Raw genomic sequence first — 17,948 nt, 5'->3', positions numbered from 1 at the left:
TAAATCTGAGCCTCTCTCCAGATAGAATCTCCAGCCCTTAACTCAGCATTTTTGATAGGCCGGCCCCCAGACAACCTTTAGCATATAATTAAAAATTGACTTTTCATCCCTGAGACAGGGGTAAGAGAATGGATCTGACCGTTTTCCCCCCAATATGTCTTTGTGTGTGATACATATGTCATATCCTCAATTCTTTTCACACCTTGTTATTCCTTTCACATTTTTTTTTTCGGGAGACAAAGGAGAAGCAGCAAAGTAGAATGGGCTTCTCAGTCAGAATATTATGGGATGCATTACTGATTCCTGTATTATGCATTGTGCAAATGTAGGCAGCCGGTTCAATTTCTTGGAAACTCTGGAGTCAGTTTCCTCCTCGGTCAGTGGAGATCATGAGATCTACCCTGCGGGAGTGATGCAATAGTTAAGTATTCCCAAGATGTTCTAATCCCCTTCCCTAGTGACTGATACCTAAAAGATGGCCAATGGATGTTAATTCCTTTCTCTTCTTTTGGCTCTTTTCTTTAATGAAAATTTGAAGGAACGAGAAAAGACATACTCTGAAATTAGGACCACCTAAATCTTTGTTCAGAAATTCTTTAAATTTTTGCTTTTTACATAAGTAACAAACTGATTTTTTTTCTTTTTTCCTTTTTCTTTTTTTTTTTTTTTGAGACCGAGTCTCACTCTGCCTCCCAGGCTGGAATGCAGTGGCGCAATTTTGGTTCACTGCAACCTTTGCCTCCCAAGTTCAAGCAATTCTCTGCTTCAGCCTCCCGAGTAGCCAGGATTACAGGCGTCCACCACCATGCCCAGCTAATTTCTGCATTTTTAGTAGAGGCGGGGTTTCACCATCTTGGCCAGGGTGGTCTTGAACTCCTGGCCTCGTGCTCCACCCACCTTGACCTCCCAAAGTGTTGGGATTACACGCATGAGCCACGGCGCCTGGCCACAAACTGATTTTTTTAATTATCTTAAGGTGTACATTTAGGGATTTTTCAGTCTGGTATGTAACTGCCAGAGGGTGGCAGCTGATGATAATTTCATCAATTTCTGTTGTGCATTTTATGTATTATTGTTAAAAACAATCAAATTGTTGTTATTCCTTTCACATTCTAGGGTGAGCTAGAACAATGCCCTGTGCTCTCTGATGACTAAAATGTACCCATTACAAAGCATATTACTATTTCAAAGAAAGAGAGGCCATGCATAGGGGTGGCCTTCCCTGTCACCCTCACCCCAGACCCTGTCACTCCAAACCTGCTCTACTTTCCCCCATTGAGCTATCTTGGTTCAGCTGTTCCCTTGAAAGGAGACAGAAAGAACTGTCTTTCTAAATTATTTTTCTCTTCTTTTTTGTTTTCACTATCTCAATCAAAACAATTACTGCAATCATGGCAGTAAGTAAGAAGGTAGTGAAAAAATCATATGTGTTTTAAGAGAATGGAAACCATAAGTATTAAAGTAAAAATAGACATAAAAGATGTGTTTAAATACAGAGATATTTTCCTTTGTTTTGTGCTGAGTCTTCAAAATCTGGTGTGTTTGTTATGCACATCTCAATTCAGACTAGCAATATTTCAAGGGCCCAGTAGACACAGGTAGCTAATAGTACTGAATTGGACAGCACAGCGCTGGAAAGTTTCGCCTCTTCTCTACGCTGTGTATATGTCAGCTGTTTCCTAACTTTGTTCTTAATGGCAACGTAGGATATTCAAAAGTTAAAAGCTAGTCTGAGTTTTTGATCATACATTTACTTCTCTATATATGTTTAGAAAAATGTAACACCCTTAAGTAATCAAATGCCCAAATACAATTTTGACCGATGGCTAGAAGAACAATGCCAGTTCATCCTTCATAAACTAATAGGGAATGACACTGCTGGTTAGGGCATCTATTTTAACGTACCATGGCCGTGTAGTTCTGGAAGGCATAACTGTTTCTCTGCAGGGCATCATAGGGTAGATACATATTGAAATCTGCTAAATGTGAAAATTTGGAAAAATAGTAGGAGAATCATAGAATTTTACAGCTTTAAAGGTCCCTAGAGGATACTGTGTCCAGCCTTCTTATTTTATAGTTAAAGAAACGGAGGTCTGGAGAAGTTAAGAAACTTGCCAAGGGCCCCAGAACGTATTGGGGACACAGAAAAAACAGAAACTGGATTTCTTGGCTTCAGCTTCAGACTTATTTTGTTTTACACATAATGAAAAGTGGTTCAGTTATTGCTGAGAGACTTCTGATGATTACCAAACCCATATTTCTAATCCATACTATTTTAGTGGAAGTTTACTTCTCCATTGATGTTTAAAAATAAAATTTATCTTATTAGAAAACACTGATATGAAATGTGAAATGATATAAAGAAGCATCCCTAGAAGTCTATGGAAATACGTATTTACAAATGAATGGCTAATAAAAGCAACTGTAAAAGCAAGGTGAATTTAGGGTTCGCCCCAGTTATAACAAAATGTGTGACCTGCCAGCACGGCTTCTCTTATCCTCACAGGCAGTTTAAAGGTGGCGCATGGGATGAAAAGGGAAGAATCTGACAAGGCAAAGGCATCACGTTCGTTTTAAAACTCGCTTGCACAAAGGCTGTCTATTAGAAGAGTCACAGAGGAATCCAGAGCTCTTTGGTGCTGAGATGAAACATGCTTGCCAGTATTACCGGCCTTCACTTTATGAGAGGATGGTCTACCCCTCTCTCTAGTCCAGGAAAAAAAGCCCATAATCTGAACAGAGACAATTCTTCAAATGATCTTTCAGATGAATGAATAGGATTTTACTTTCTCCTTTTATTCAATATCATTTTATTACCTGTGAATTTTTCTGCAAAGGTGGGGAATGAATTGGACCAGCAGGTCTCAAAGTATGAGCTGATGAACATTCACTCCTCCAAGACAACCTAGGGTAAAAAGAGAGTCCCGGGCCTTAGAAGTCTGCTGAATGACTTTATACACAACTGTCCTGAGATCCATCCTACACTTTCACAGGCTGTGAAAAGACCTGTGGTAAAGAAAAAACGATTGCCATTGTTTGGTCCAGATTTACCCAAGTTATTTGACCATAGTGATTTTTTTCCTTCTATAGCATGTACATATATATCCCATGGAACTAGAGTCCTGTGAAACATGCTTTGGGAAAAGCTAACTTTAGGTATTTCTTTCTTCAATTTGTGGGAGTAAGAGGCCCTCCCAAGACTAGAGATGCTGAGTCGTGTAGGGCATGAGGAAAAGTTTTCACCAACAGCAGTACTCTGAAGTTCCCTGGCCTTTACTTAGAGACCAAGGTTGCAGAATGCAATCAGATCATTTAGGGCCACTCTTGGAGCAGAAAATGAGGCTAAACCAGTGACACTATCATTCTACATCTCACAGGCAGCAACTGCATTAAGAAGGATTATGCATCATTCTAATGTAAAGACACATGCACACGTATGTTCATTGTGGCACTGTTTACAGTAGCAAAGACCTGGAACCAACACAAATGCCCATCGATGACAGACTGGACAAGGAAAATGTTGCACATATACACCATGGAATACTATGAAGCCATAAAAACAGATGAGTCTGTGTCCTTTATAGGGACATGGATGAATCTGGAAACCATTATTCTCAGCAAACTGGCAAAGAACAGAAAATCAAACACTGCATGTTCTCACTCATAGGTGGGTGTCGAACAATGAGAACACATGGACACAGAGAGGAGAGCATCACACACTGGGGTCTGTTGGGGGGGACTAGGGGAAGGACAGCAGGGGGTGAGAAGGTTGGGGAGGGATAACATGGGGAGAAGTGCCAGATATGGGTGACGGGGCGATGGAGGCAGCAAACCACATTGCTATTTATGTACCTATGCAACAATCCTGCATGATCTGCACATGTACCCCAGAACCTAAGTATAATTCAAGAAAAAGAAGAATCTAGAAAGGGGAAAAAAAAAAAGAATACTGCCCTCTCCTAGGAAAACTTCGCTCTTCTCAGACAGCCCACCAACTACCAAGAAGAGACACAGCAATTTTTATTTATTCGTATGAGTTCATGTTTTCCACAGCTAGAAGATATAATGCTAGGATTCATTCCTATTGTTTTCCAGGCTCATCTGGCATCACAGAGTGAAAACTAGAGAAAATGGGTGTGTGGTGATAGTGTCACTCTAAGTTGCAGGTAACAGAGTTGAACATTATGAAATGACTTTATTTTTCTTCCATTGCCGCATTCTTTCATGCTCTCTGAATTTCTCTTTCCCACTCTATCAATAACAACTTGGACAAATTCCTCAACTTTCTGATTGCCTCATCATCTTATAGTCCAGTCTGGTCCTGTCCAAGTGGAAGCTCCAGTGTCATATCCAATCTAAAGATTTTTCAGTTTCTTGGCCTCACCCAAGCTACAGCCCCAAGGAAACTGGATTGGAGGGAGATTGTTTCCCTTTTCCTCATTCCCATGAATCTTCTAGTTCTAACTCCTCATTACCAGGTGCAGAGAGAAGAAACTGGACAAAGCAAGTATCTCTTATCTTACTGGTCCTGGTATCTCTCAGTCCATCTTCACTGGCCGTCTGTGCTATCTGTGTAGCCGGCATTCAAATAAAGCTCTCCCAGTGTGAACCAAGGCTGAGTTTTCAGGCATCCAGCAGGGCTGCCTGACTGCACAGTTTCCCAAGATGAGAGATCCACTCCAGCTCAACCTCCTCCAACCCTTGTGTTTGCATCTCCTTGTGGTCTCTTGCTGTTTGGATCCCCTCATCCAGAAAGCATTCCTCATGGATAGAACAGGCATCAAGGCCTGCAGCCAAGCTGTCATCTGAAGTGTGCCATTGACCCAAAGGGTTAGTTTTTAAGGAGTTTGCTGTTAGTTGGGCTAATGCCAGCTGCTATAACACATCAACCTGGAAATTAAAGTGCTTTAACTGCCAGACATTTATTTCTCTTTTAAGTAAAGCCCGAAGTGGGTGTCCTTAGTCAGATGATGATGACTTTCAAATACCCCTGCTCCTTCTTTCTTACAGTTCTGCCCTTCTCTAGAGCCCTGCCATCATCAGCATTAAGCCGCTGAACAAAGAGTGTAGAAGACTGCATGGGAAGTTTTTATGGGATAGGCCTGGAAGTAGGATATGCTGTCTCTTTGCAGTCCATTAACAGACCTTTGTCACATGGTCAAAACTAGCTGCAAAGCAGTTTGGAAATTATAGTCTTGCCATGTGCCTAGAAGGAAAAAGGAAATGTTTTGGTGACTTTATTGCAGTATATGCCATAGAGTTTTTCCACTCTTCCGTTACCTTTTCCACTCTCCGTAACAGCAATAGGTGTCATTCAACAGGGTCCCTGAGCCACTGTTGGCTCCTATTGCAAAGCACCAGCCTTACTTCCCCTTGATAATTAGGGTGAATCATCCCACAACACAGTGGCATAGATTTTCCCTTTTGGCCCAGTGGCCTGCAGAGCCCAATAATATGACAATGTCAACATTCAGTTAAATGGACCCATTGTTATGTCCCTTAATGGAAGTAATTTTCTTTTGCATCATGAAGTCTTTGAGCTAGCAGAGCCCAAATCTGTGAAATTGGAAAACAAAATATTTGCAAGTGAGATTTACATATAATAATGAGAACTACCATTCTACCTATAAATTCAGTTTATGGAGACATTGAGCTCTAGATTGAGCTCTAGATCAGCTCAATGTTAATCACTATATCAGAGCATCCCATAGGATGGTAACCTAACCTCACAATGTTGTCCCTCAACTGTTGCTGGAACTGAGTTCTCAACAGGCCAATTCACTCTTTGGGGTAATGAGGAACATAGTAAAAATCAGAGAATCCCACGGGCATGAATCCACTGCTTTGCTTTTTGTTGTTGTTGTTCAAAAGCAGTGTTGGGTAGCTCACCGTAACAGTGAATGTTGCAATGTAAGTCCTTGATGGATAGCAGTGGCAGAATCGTAGCATGCAGCAAAAGCAAATCGATATCCAGAATTAGTGTCTTTTATGAGAAAGGAGATTTTATAGAAGTGACCTGTGATCAAGATGTTGCCTGGTCCTCCCCACAGAATAAGAATTTTGGGGGGATTGGAAAATAATATATGCCACATTTTGGTCATGTGCAGTAGATCACACCTGTAATCTCAGCACTTGGAGAGGCTGAGACGGGAGGATCGCTTGAGCTCAGGAGCTTGCAATCAGCCAAGGCAACATAAGACCTCATCTCTACTAAAAAAAAAAAAAAAAATCAATAAGCCAGGCATGGTGGCATACACATGTTATGGTAGATGGGCAGTCACAAAAGATAAGTGCACTTCAAGTTTCTGTCACTCTAAGTCTTTGGATTCCTTTTGCTATGTTGTACCGATGAATGCCCGACATGAGGAGAAGTGGCACGCCTTGCAAGGTCACCATCCCAATTAGGTTACTAAGCCATCTTTAAGCCAGACCATATCAGTCTCAGCAGACAAAGGAAGATGGCCTGCTTTGCCCAGCAAGGAAGCCCAGAGGGTGGTTGGGGTTTCAGGATAGTCAGCTCATCTGAATCTTCAGTGTTTCTAAAGATTTTAGTAAAAATAGTTCTTTCAGTTTCTACTTGCAGTCCCCTCTCTCCCTAGGACTCATGTATCTGAGTCCCTGGGGGGACAAATCCAAGTGACAGCATCCTGCCATGCTCAGAATTGTCCTTTCCATGTGATGGCTGAGGCTTCTTAACTGGTCCAAGCTTGCCTGCTTGACACTTCCCTCCCTGAGAACGAGTTCTCTCCTGGGAGGCATCATAGCATCTCCAGCTCAGACTCCTGGCAGGCTGACCCCAAGTATGCCAGGCACATCTAGACCTGTTAGATCCCAGAGGTAAACCCAGCTCATGCTGAAACAGGGATCCCTGCTACATATTTTTAAAGCAAACCTCAATTCTATCTACTCTTTGCTCAACATCATCAAAGACATCTCATGAATATGTGCAAATGAAATGTTTGCTTCCAATCTCATGTATAGGTTGGGCGCCAAGCCTATAAATATTACTTTTAAAGGAAAAGTTCATGATGTGAATTTGAGACAGTTTTAATGTTCATTTCTTTTTATGACAATTTTCAGGCCAATTTTGTGCAGACTTGTTTTTATGGCCAAATCAAACTCAAAGCGCTGGATTACCTGCCCAAAGATGTTAAATGTGCTGCAGTGACTTAATTTTGGTGTCATGTTTATATATTTTTAATTGTATTTATTAGGAAATGTTTGCTTATTTTTTTAACTGAATTAAGCCAGACGTGTGTATGATAAGGATGAAGACTCTTCCCAACTCAGTTGAAACTGATTACCAAGATAATATGGACAAGGATATAGATGCCACTCCCATCCTGTGCAGAATTCACAGCAGGAATGAAGGACAAGCTCATCAAATCAGGAATATAAAAGGTGGTCAGAGGGAGGATTCTGAGATGAGATTACCGAAGGAATTCCTTTGGAAGGCTCTGTTGTTGCAGACTCCCCACCCGCCTTCGTAAGAGGAGCCGCTACCTTCCCATCTGAAGCCTAATTAAGAGAGACTTCATTAAGGAGGACTCAATGGTACTACACGGAGAGCTATGAAATGTGTTCCCTGCAGTTGGGAGGCTCATGCTGGAGAGGGGAAAAGCAGGCAAGAACTGGGGACTGAGAGGGGCCAATGCACTATGTAGGTGACAGAGCCAGGGGCATTCTGCTTCACTGGGATCAGCAAGAGTTTTTCAGTATACAGATGTGTGTTTCCCATCAACCAGATGTGGGCTGCTTGGGAAAGAACTGGCATGGGGTTGCCTTGGGCTGTGAACAGTAGAGCTGCCTAACAGGAACAAGGTGGCCTCAACAGTGTCTTGAAGTGCCCAGGATCTAGGAAGGCAGCCCCAAGCTGAGTAGAACCATCTATGCCTGGGGCAAGGTACTGACTGCAGGAGAAGAGGGCCCAGAGTTAGGCAATATCTGAGGACTCCATCAAGGTCTCCAAGAGAGGAAGGGTACCCTCTAACCATATGCTGAGCTCCACAGAAACAGCAGCTTGAACAGCGGGGCCCAGAAAATACAAAGAAGAGTCCCATGACCTTGCTATTTATCCTTACTAGCAACTTCGACACTGACACACAGCAGAAAACAAAGTCGAAAATGGGAATCTGTGGCTAGGAAAGAGGAAATAGAACCACATCTCTTTCTCCAGTGTGAACTTCTAGCATGAAGCAAGTCCCAGCAGAGGAGGGAAGATTCACACCAAGCTAAGTTTGGAGGTTTGATGACTGCATGTGTATGACACAGTCTAACTGCTGAATTGAGCCTATCTATCTACTAAGAAAGGCCAAAATAGTTGTGGACACTGGAACAGGGGCAGATTACATCCACCAAAGGAAATTTCAACAGACAGCAGAAGATCACTTTGCATGGTCATTTTAATTCTTCTCTCTGTTATAATTATAAATAGACCATCACTTCTCCCTATTCTTCTTCTCTTTCTCTCTCTTTCCCTTTTTTTCTCTTTTCCTCTCTCTTTCCCATCAGCTTAGGGGCCTCTGTCCAGGACGAAATGTTAACAAGCCATTTCCTACCTCTACAATTTCCACAGGTTGTATGTCCCAGCTCACGGGGGTTCAGAGGGTTGTTGTCTAACAGGGGACATTGCAGGTTTTTACTTTCAAGTTGCATAGTAGTTTAACTCATCACAATGGCAGAAAGTTGAAAACTAATACAAACCATGATTATTCCTCATCATGGATTTTTATCTACAAGAAATCATTAACCTAAGCCATGAACTCAGTTGTCTATGTAGCCAGCCCCTCAAAGCATGTTTTTAACTTTCTTCTCATTTAATCTAAAAGTTATCCACCAATTTCTAAAGACTCCTAGGATGAGATTCCACCTCTCCTGAGCATATGCCATAATTTCTAGAGCAAGTCTCCTGACTCAAGCCATCTTAATCTTTTCTTTTTCTTTTTCTTTTTTTTTTTTTTTTTTTTTTGTTTTGTTTTTTTGAGATGGAGTTTTGCTCTTGTCATCCAGGCTGGAGTGTAATAGCACAATCTCTGTTCACTGCAGCCTCCACCTCCCAGTTCAAGCAATTCTCCTGCCTCAGCCTCCCAGGTAGCTGGGATTACAGGCACACACCATCACGCCCAGCTAATTTTTTTTTTTTTTTTTTTTTGGATTTTCAGTAGAGACAGGGTTTCACCATGTTGATCAGGCTGGTCTCAATCTCCTGACTTCAAGTGATCCACCTGCCTCGGCCTCCCAAAGTGCTGGGATTACAGGCATGAGCCACTGCACCCAGCCTTAATATTTTCTTAATGGACTCCAACATAGGGAGGTGACAACAGCAACACAGAGTGGCACATGGTTTACTGTTGCTTCATTTTTCTCACTAAGGAATAGAAATGTGTGTTCTGCATCCCTCACCCTATTTCTCAGCCAAATGAGTTAAAAGTTTAGATTAAAATGTCAAAGATCATTTATAAGTGAGAACCTACCCTGCCTATGTTTCAACTGGGGATGAAGCGGGATGTCAGGGGGAGGAAGCGCCACCTATCATCTGTACGGTAGAAAGCCGGGTTTGTAGACATCTGTGTTATTTTATCTGGTGTTTCTCCAGCGCAGCGCAGGTGGGCCACACTCAAGCCACAGTGTGAAGGTGACCCTAGAGCATCAGATTTGTAAACTTTGAGCGACAAATGTGATTTTTGGCAATAAAATAATTTAGAACGCTTATTGAGTAGAATGCAAAATATGCATAGGTGTTTAAGATAACATTGAAGGCTTTTTTTTTTTTTTAAACAGAGTCTCACTCTGTCACTGAAGCTGGGGTGCAATGGCCTGATCTCAGCTCACTGCAACCTCCACCTCCAGGGTTCAAGCAATTCTCCTGCCTCAGCCTACCAAGTGGCTGGGATTACAGGTGGGCGCCACTATGCTTGGCTAATTTTTTTGTATTTTTAGTAGAGATGGGGTTTCACCATGTTAGCCAGGCTGGTCTCAAACTCCTGTCCTCCAGTGATCTGCTTGCCTCGGCCTCCCAAAGTACTGGGATTACAGGCATGAGATACCGCACCCAGGCTGAAGACATTTTTAATTCTGCATTTTGGGTTCTGCCCTCATATCTTTCAGGGACCTTATCTCAGGACATCTTTGCAGAAGAGTTTGAGAATGAGTTAGCTACCATAAAATCAAAAGTTATCAATGATCAAGAGTTATCAATTCACCAAACCTTTATCAAAAATGACCTAATAATAGTTACTAGGTATCTACTCCTCTGTACACCTGAATCATTTGGTCTCCACATTAGTACCATAGAACCTGAATATGGTCACTCCTCAGTTTAGAGGTGAAGAAGCTAAAACTTTAAAAGGTTAAGTAATGTGTCCAAAAACTCATAAGTAAAGTAAAAGTTTCAACCTGTATCCAGCTGATTCCAAAGCTCATTCTCTTAATGGGAACATTCCACCTGCCTCTATCTGGTGGCATATTGGTTTGCTGCCCTCACATTGTCTGGTGAGGACTGCCTTACACAAGAAAACACCCAAGGATGCTGTGGCAGGTGTCTTGGTGCCTCACAGGCAATTGCAACTACAATCGCTCATCACAGATAAAGTGCCAAAGTCATTTCCCTTTAGTCATAAGCAGCAGGAAGCGTTGTGCATGCAGACAGCAATCTGTTGAGCTAGGAAAAGTGATGATTCATTCTGTTTTTAAAAATATTTTTAAATGACTTTAAATGAAAACAAATATTTTCCCATTCGTGGTAGCATCGGAAAACATAGTAAATTTCAAAGTACCTGTGACCAAAGTTTTAGGATGAACACTGCCTTGTTCTTAGAGGCTTTTCCGGCTTATATAAAGTGTGGCTGACTCTAATTGCATTTGCAAAATAAAGGATTCCTGTAAAATTACCCTGCAGCCCAAACAGAAACAACCAGAGAAGGCCCAACCAAGAGCTGTGAGAGGTTATTTATTTGCTACAATTTTATTCTGGAGATTTTTTCCATATGGTTCAATGTAATTTAGTTTTAAAAACTAAAAGCCTGTCTTATGTAAATGAGGGTGCCCAGCCAACATAAATTGTTTTAAAGGTTTTTATTAAGTATGTGTGTTATATATTTCTTCTTTTAAGCAATTACACTCTCTACTCTGGCCAGGAAAGCTCTCTTCCTAATGATATTAAAACAAGAAAAAGGACTCATTGGCATGAATATGATATTTAACTGTTCAAATTAAAAGCAGACCTCAAAGCAGCCTTTCAAAGCAAGTATTTGAAATAACTTTTCTGTGAACTAAAGCTGGTAATGACTTGGGGGAAGAAAAAGCACCTCTCTGTCCCATTTCCACTCATTTCCAACTACTCTGGGCTAAGGTAATCCCTGCTAATCATACATATTTAATTTTCATCGAACTTATCAGGCACCTTAATTTAAAAAAGAATCCCATAGTAAAGTACTTACTCAACACGATGAAAGTTCCCTTGCCTCATGCAATTTCTATTTTATGACAGCCTTCTCTTTATATAGCTCTTTTCATCTCTTTACTTTAAGGACTTGTTTTAGGCTCTAATTATTCTTGAGACTTCGGGTTAACACTACCATTAAATCTTGTATAGGTAGATGATAAATTGGTGGCTAACAAGTCGTACTGATCTTTTTCTCAGAATTCTTCTTGTTTGAACTCAACCATCATAAAGCAATATTAAGAAATATCCACATTCCGGAATCCTCTCACAAGCAAAACATACACACACACACACACACACACACACACACACACACACACACAATTATTCTGCCCAAAAAAAACCTAGGTATTTTGAGAGATCATGCATTGTCTCTAGAAAAGGATTTATGTTGGCCCTTTGGTGGGCAATTTGGGGAAAATTTCTAAATAATTTATGTCACAGTTCGCAAATTTCATGCTTAACGGCTTTAACCATTTCCAAAGGATCTTAGTCTCCCCCTTTATCCCCTCAATGAGAATTCATTCAATTAGTGTTCCCTTAAAATAAAGATAAAATGGAATGCAGAGAGGTTTTTTTCCTAAAAAGAAAAATCCTTCTCAACACAAAAATAATGACAATTGAGGTGATGCATATGTCAGCTAGATCTACTCATTCCACAGTGTATATACTTCAAAACATCACATCGTACCGAAAAAATACATTCAATTTTGTCTATTTTTCAAATAAAATTGGGGGAAAAATGATAAGCCTAGCCACTGATAGTCTGTGTTCCTTTCCTGCAAAGCACAAATGAGGATATGCTGTTTTCTGCCTTTCGGGTTTTATGAGCTGCTGTAGGTGTTCCACACCGCACAGTTGCAGCAGGCTGGCTGCCCTCTGTCCAACATGCAATGCTGCTTGGGATCATTCATGGTTTGAGCCTGAGAACAACCCACCTATATAATTTTCCCCTTTCATGTCATTCCACTGACCTCAATCAATTGATTTGGTGATAAAGTGAAACACGTTCATGGAGAAGCTGAGAAAAGTATTCAAAGTACACCTGGAAGGAGAGATTCCCCATCTTTTCCATAATGTGGCCATCCAGAATGAGGAGGGAACAATACTTGAACATCACAGAGACCAAACCATTTCCATATGTCAGATCCAGAGAGCCTGGGATCAAAGTTATACTTGGAAAAGAGCTGTAAGAAATGAAAAACTACCTAACAGCATCTGTAGTTCCCTTAAAATTCAACCTCCACTGGCTTCCTCTGAATCCATCAAGATCTTAAATATTTAAAGAAAGACTAAATTCAGCCCAAGCACGGTGGCTTATGCCTGTAATTCCAGCACTTTGGGAGGCCGAGGCAGGCAGATCACCTGAGGTCAAGAGTTCGAGACCAGCCTGGCCAACATGGTAAAACCCTGTTTCTACTAAAAATACAAAAATTAGCCAGGCATGGTGGCAGGTGCCTTTAACCCCAGCTACTCAGGAGGCTGAGGCAGGAGAATCACTTGAACCTGGGAGGCAGAGGTTGCGGTGAGCCAAGAAAGCGCCATTGCACTCCAGCCTTGGCAACAAGAGTGAGACTTCATCTCAAAAAAAAAAAAAAAGCTAAATTCAGAAGGTATTTAAGAAGTGGATGGTCCTTTCTGGGTCCTGATGAGTCCAGTGCCTCCGGGAACTGCCCAGTGAGTCAGCATTCTCTGTGGAATCCAGATGACCCTTCCCTCTAGGGATTGGACCAACACTTCATGTAGCTCTCTCCCAAAAGGACTCCAATGAAGGAATGTTTTGAACTCAAGTCTAAAGGATGCCCCTAAGCATAGTTTGAACGGGACCTCTACCCTGGTATAACTACCAGAGAACAACTGATCAGAGAAATTGGCCCTCCACAATTTAGAACACAGATTTGGTTTCAAAACCAGAGGATACAACACCTCAGGCAGAGTCTATTGGGGTCTGGATAGGGGTCAATTTCTTGGAATTGCTATCAGGGAAGAACAGGCTGCACAAACAGTCCTCTCAGAGCCCAGAGCCCAGATACGATTTCATAACCAAAGAGCTCGGCACTGTGGCCAGAGCTGTAGACTTGTGAATTCCCTTGCAGAAGGGCCCAAGTCAGAAATGCCACATGACTGCGTGACAAAGAAAAGCAACTTGTGCATGGCCCCTAGCACTGGGGTCACTTCCCTCCCTCCAGTTCTTTCAGGAACAACCAGTCATGTGTACCAGCTCTTCTTCCACCTCACACATGCTTTGGTTCTTGAGTTCCCCCCGGGGTCCGAGTGAGCCAGGCACCGAGGATCATGATGCTCCAGCCACTAGGCTGTGCTGGAAGGAGAGATCTCTCCACCTCCTCTGACACTTAGGAGTCACGTGTCAACAGGCCCAGCTCTAGGAGGGGCATTCTCACATCCTCCGACTCCTTTCCAGCCCCCACACCAAGGAAGATGCCAGGATGACAAGGACAGTGACACATGGCCTGGCAGTACTGCCCTGTAAAGACTCTACACAGCCTCAACCTGGTAATCCTAAGCGCCAGTTGCAGGGAACTGGTCAGCAAGACACATCTCACCTTATGCGATGGTGGCACGAGGGGCCCCAGGGAGTGATGGTTAAATGTCCAATGGCCAGCTGGAACAGGGGCACCTCAGCAGCCCATGCAGCCTGCACACAGCTGGACACTCCTGTGGCAGCAGCGGCCACCACCAGCTGCAGAGCCATCTCAGCCACTCGGGCAACCACACAGCTCTCTGCAAAACCCATCCTTTTAGCCAATGCCTGTCAATCACAGAGTTTCAGGGAAAGGCACAAACCTGCCTGAATCCAAGTCCACAGGAAAAGATCCCTCCACCACTTGAACCACCCTTCAGCGAGGAAGAATTTCATGCTCTGCCTGATATGATGCAGAACGTCACCAGGGTGTCAGCTTTGGGAGAAGCAAGGCATTCTTCTAATCACCAACATCCAGGCCTCTTTCCTGGATGCAGATTCAGTGTGATACCGAAAAGGACGAACAATCGATGTGCTGTGTTTGGCAGCAAGACCAATGCGAGAAGAAGCACCAACCACTTAGAAACCCAACGGGAGCATTTCGACTCAGTCTTGTGGGCAGCGCCTGACTTCTGCTCTCACTTAATGGCCTAAATGATTGTTTCAGAGCTCTCCACTGCTCCTGGAAGACGTCATGGACACCAGGCCATGAATGCCTTCACTGCATCCTGAAGAATCAAACCATTTTTATAGCAAACATCACCTCCTCCCTGCAATCCTCACCACTTGGGCAATCTGGAATACACAGGAACTGGAACCAAACCAAACCAGGGCAAGGAGACTAGGTCTAAGGGGGACACATCCACACTTCTGTCCTTCTGGCAAGTTCAGAAGTCACACCTGAAGGCAGGTGGATGTCTAGAAGATGGGGGGAATGTTGTATTTCCTTGTTCTGTGAGTTGATAACAAGGAGATTTTAATCTCAGCTCTGAAAGTTGAAAGGGGAACTTGAAGTCACTTCACTACCCTTCTCTTGGGAACTGATTCCACAAGTTTATATCCATAATCCCGAGTAGCCTTCATGATCAGCTTTCTCTCTGAACATTGAAATGTAGAGAAAATGACAGGGGAAGTTAGAATAGCAACTCCATTCGATCACTGAACAAAGCATACGAATGTTACTCTTCTCACGTTAGCATTTCCATTTATGTTAACTTGTACATCTACCCATAAAGCTGCCCTTTTTATTACAAATAAATATGTCAAGTTAAAATAAACAAATACAAATAAAAGTCCTCAAGTAAGATTATTTTTATTTTCATATTCCGAAATGACACTTCAGAACTTTAGCAAAAATTCCAGGCCAAGCAAAATAAAGACTGCACCTAATTTCCTCTTTCCCATATAGCTGAAGCTGTATTTTCTAGATATTTTAGTCCGTATCCATCAAAAAAAAAAAAAGTCTGGGACAAAAATTGGAGCCTTTCATGCTGATCCTTTGCATCTTAATTAATGGTTGCCCCTGACCTGGAACACCAAATATTGCACTTCTGGCATTATTTGAGGGTGGCTGTGATTCAATTAATTGAAATTTTTTGCTGTGGCTAAAGGAAATGTGAAATGAGGTATTTATAACCATGGATACCTGGTTTTTATTTATAGTCATATGAAAGAAATTCTACATTAGCAATAGAACCACAACATCTTCTAAAGACAGGATGTCAGAAATACTTGACAGAATACTTTTAAGGTGTATTACGTGTGTGTGTGTGTGTGTGTGTGTGTGTGTTTTATTCATCAGAAAAATGCTCATTTTACAAAAACATTTTACTGAGTTGTGGAAAAAATAAACAGCTGCATTAAGTCCATTAAACAATTGCTAATCAAATAATAAGCCTAGATGTTCCAAATGGAACAATATCTGAGTTTGACAGTAGCTTATAGAGCTAAATTATATTTTGGCTTAGTTTTCATATTCAGGGAAACTCATTTGATAATTAGTAGGTGTGCAAATATACTGGGACTTTAGGTTCTCATTTTATAAGGAAAAATACATTAGGAAACTCTATTTGTCCTTTCAGATGAAATAAATAAGAGCAAGTCAATGGCATGCTTAAGTACCAAACCTTGCCTGTTCAGAGGTATAAGGTTTTCTTTTCCAAAGAAAAATAATACATAGAAGAAAGAGCTTTTTGTTTTGTTTTGTGTTTTAGGAAGACTGCCTTTTATGATACTCTGACTTAACATTCTTTACTGATACCGACTCAAAGACAGTAAATTGTTACATGTGCTAGTCTCACATGGCTCTTTGTAGGCAATATTAAAAGCAGTACTAGCTAACACTTATTTCCTGGTTATGTAGCAATGTGATAAGTGTTTTTTATACTTTTATATCTTAGTCTTCTCAGACTGCTGTAACAGCAACAACAACAAAATTCCATAGACTAGGTGGCCTATAAACAACAGAAATTTATATCTCAACATTTTGGAGGCTAGGAAGTCCAAGATCAAGGCATCAGCAAATTCAGCGTGCAGGAAGACCTGGCTTCCTGATTCATGGGCATCTTCCTGCTTTGTCCTCACATGGCAGAAGGGGGCAAGGGATCGGATATGGTTTGGTTGTGTCCCCACCTAAATCTCATCTTGAATTGTAGTTCCCATAATCCTGCATGTCGAGGTAGTGACTCAGTAGGAGGTAATTTAGTCATGGGGGCGGTTACCCTCAGGCTGTTCTCATGATAACGTGTGAGCTCTCACAAGATCTGATGGTTTTATAAGGGGCTTTTCCCCCTTTTGTGGGCACTTCTCCTTCCTGCCATCATATGAAGCAGGACATGTTTGCTTCCTCTTCTACCATGATTGTAAGTTTCCTGGGCCTCCCCAGCCCTGCTGAATTGTGAGCTGATTAAACCTCTTTCCTTTATAAATTACCCAGTCTCGGGTATGTCTTTATTAACAGTATGAGAACAGAGTAATAGAGAATCTCTCTGGGATCTGTTTTTTAAGGGTACTAATCTCATTCATGAAGGCAATGCCTTCATGATCTAATCACCTTCCAAAGAACTCAGCTCCAAATACCATCACACTGGGGATTAGGTTTCCACATACAATTTTTGCAAGCATACATACATTCAGTCAATAGCTCTATATTATATTTAATTTTTATAACAAAACTGTGGAGGTGTAGAAGAAACCTAATTCAACTATCTCACCTGGAGTGAAATTTCAAATAGGACACCCAAAGAGGCCTGTTCCAAATTCAGTGTCATTTCCCAGACCTGTACAGGTTGTGCCAGAATTTGTGGATTTGAGAAATTTGGCAATCAGTTTCAGAAATATGGAAACAAAGTATAACAGGACTGATACAGAGGTTTTTTTCAGAAGTAGTTCTGAATGAAATTGTTAATATTGAATAACTTTTCAGAAAAAGATCATGGGATGTGTTGGTGAGATCTTTAAAAAATCCGCTTTCTTAAAAAAGAAAAGGTAAATACAGTAATCCATCCTGATCTGAGGTTTCTCTTTCCATGGCTTCAGTTATCCACAGTCAATCACAGTCCAAAAATATTACATGGGAAGTTCCAGAAATAAATAATTCATAAGTTTTAAGCTGCACACTGTTCTGGACAGTGTGGTGAAACCTTGCCCCTGCCCACACCATCCCGCTTGGATTGTGAATTTTCCTTGTTTCCAGCTTATCTATACTGTCTACACAACTCACCTGTTAGTCACTTAGCCCTCGTGGTTATCAAATAGACTGTCAAGGTATCACAGTGCTTGTGTTCAAGTCACCCTCATTTTATATTTTAATGCCCTAAACTGCAAAGTAGAGATACTGACCATTTGGAAATTCCAAAGATAAGTTGTAAAGTGGTTCCTTTAAGTGAAAAGGGGAATGTTCTCAACTTAATAAGGAAAGAAAAAAATTGTTTGCTGAGGTTGCTAAGATCTTCAGTAAGAACGAACCTTCTATTCATTCATGAAATCATGGAGAAGGAAAAAGAAATTTGTGCCAGTTTTGCT

At 41.5% G+C, this 17,948-nt stretch overlaps 2 protein-coding genes across 3 annotated transcripts in view; both read left to right on the top strand.

The window, feature by feature from the left end:
• The window catches only part of CDH6 (cadherin 6), a 152,303-nt gene that overhangs the window by 44,610 nt on the left and 89,745 nt on the right, over positions 1-17,948 (top strand). The gene's annotated exons all lie outside the window — the stretch shown is intronic.
• Positions 13,026-15,202, top strand: LOC116552322. The gene has a single exon (XM_032279049.1). The coding sequence runs from the start codon at positions 14,052-14,054 to the stop codon at positions 14,577-14,579; it is 528 nt and encodes a 175-aa protein (XP_032134940.1). The 5' UTR covers positions 13,026-14,051; the 3' UTR covers positions 14,580-15,202.

The sequence above is a fragment of the Sapajus apella genome, unplaced genomic scaffold (genome assembly GCF_009761245.1).
Source record: "Sapajus apella isolate SASKATOON/1434 unplaced genomic scaffold, GSC_monkey_1.0 scaffold11, whole genome shotgun sequence".
Classification (NCBI taxonomy): domain Eukaryota; kingdom Metazoa; phylum Chordata; class Mammalia; order Primates; family Cebidae; genus Sapajus; species Sapajus apella.
This window is presented reverse-complemented; position numbering and strand designations above follow the sequence as displayed.

Excerpts from the sequence above, each read along its gene's own strand:
- LOC116552322 (XM_032279049.1), top strand. The coding sequence starts at position 14,052 with ATGTCCAATGGCCAGCTGGAACAGGGGCACCTCAGCAGCCCATGCAGC.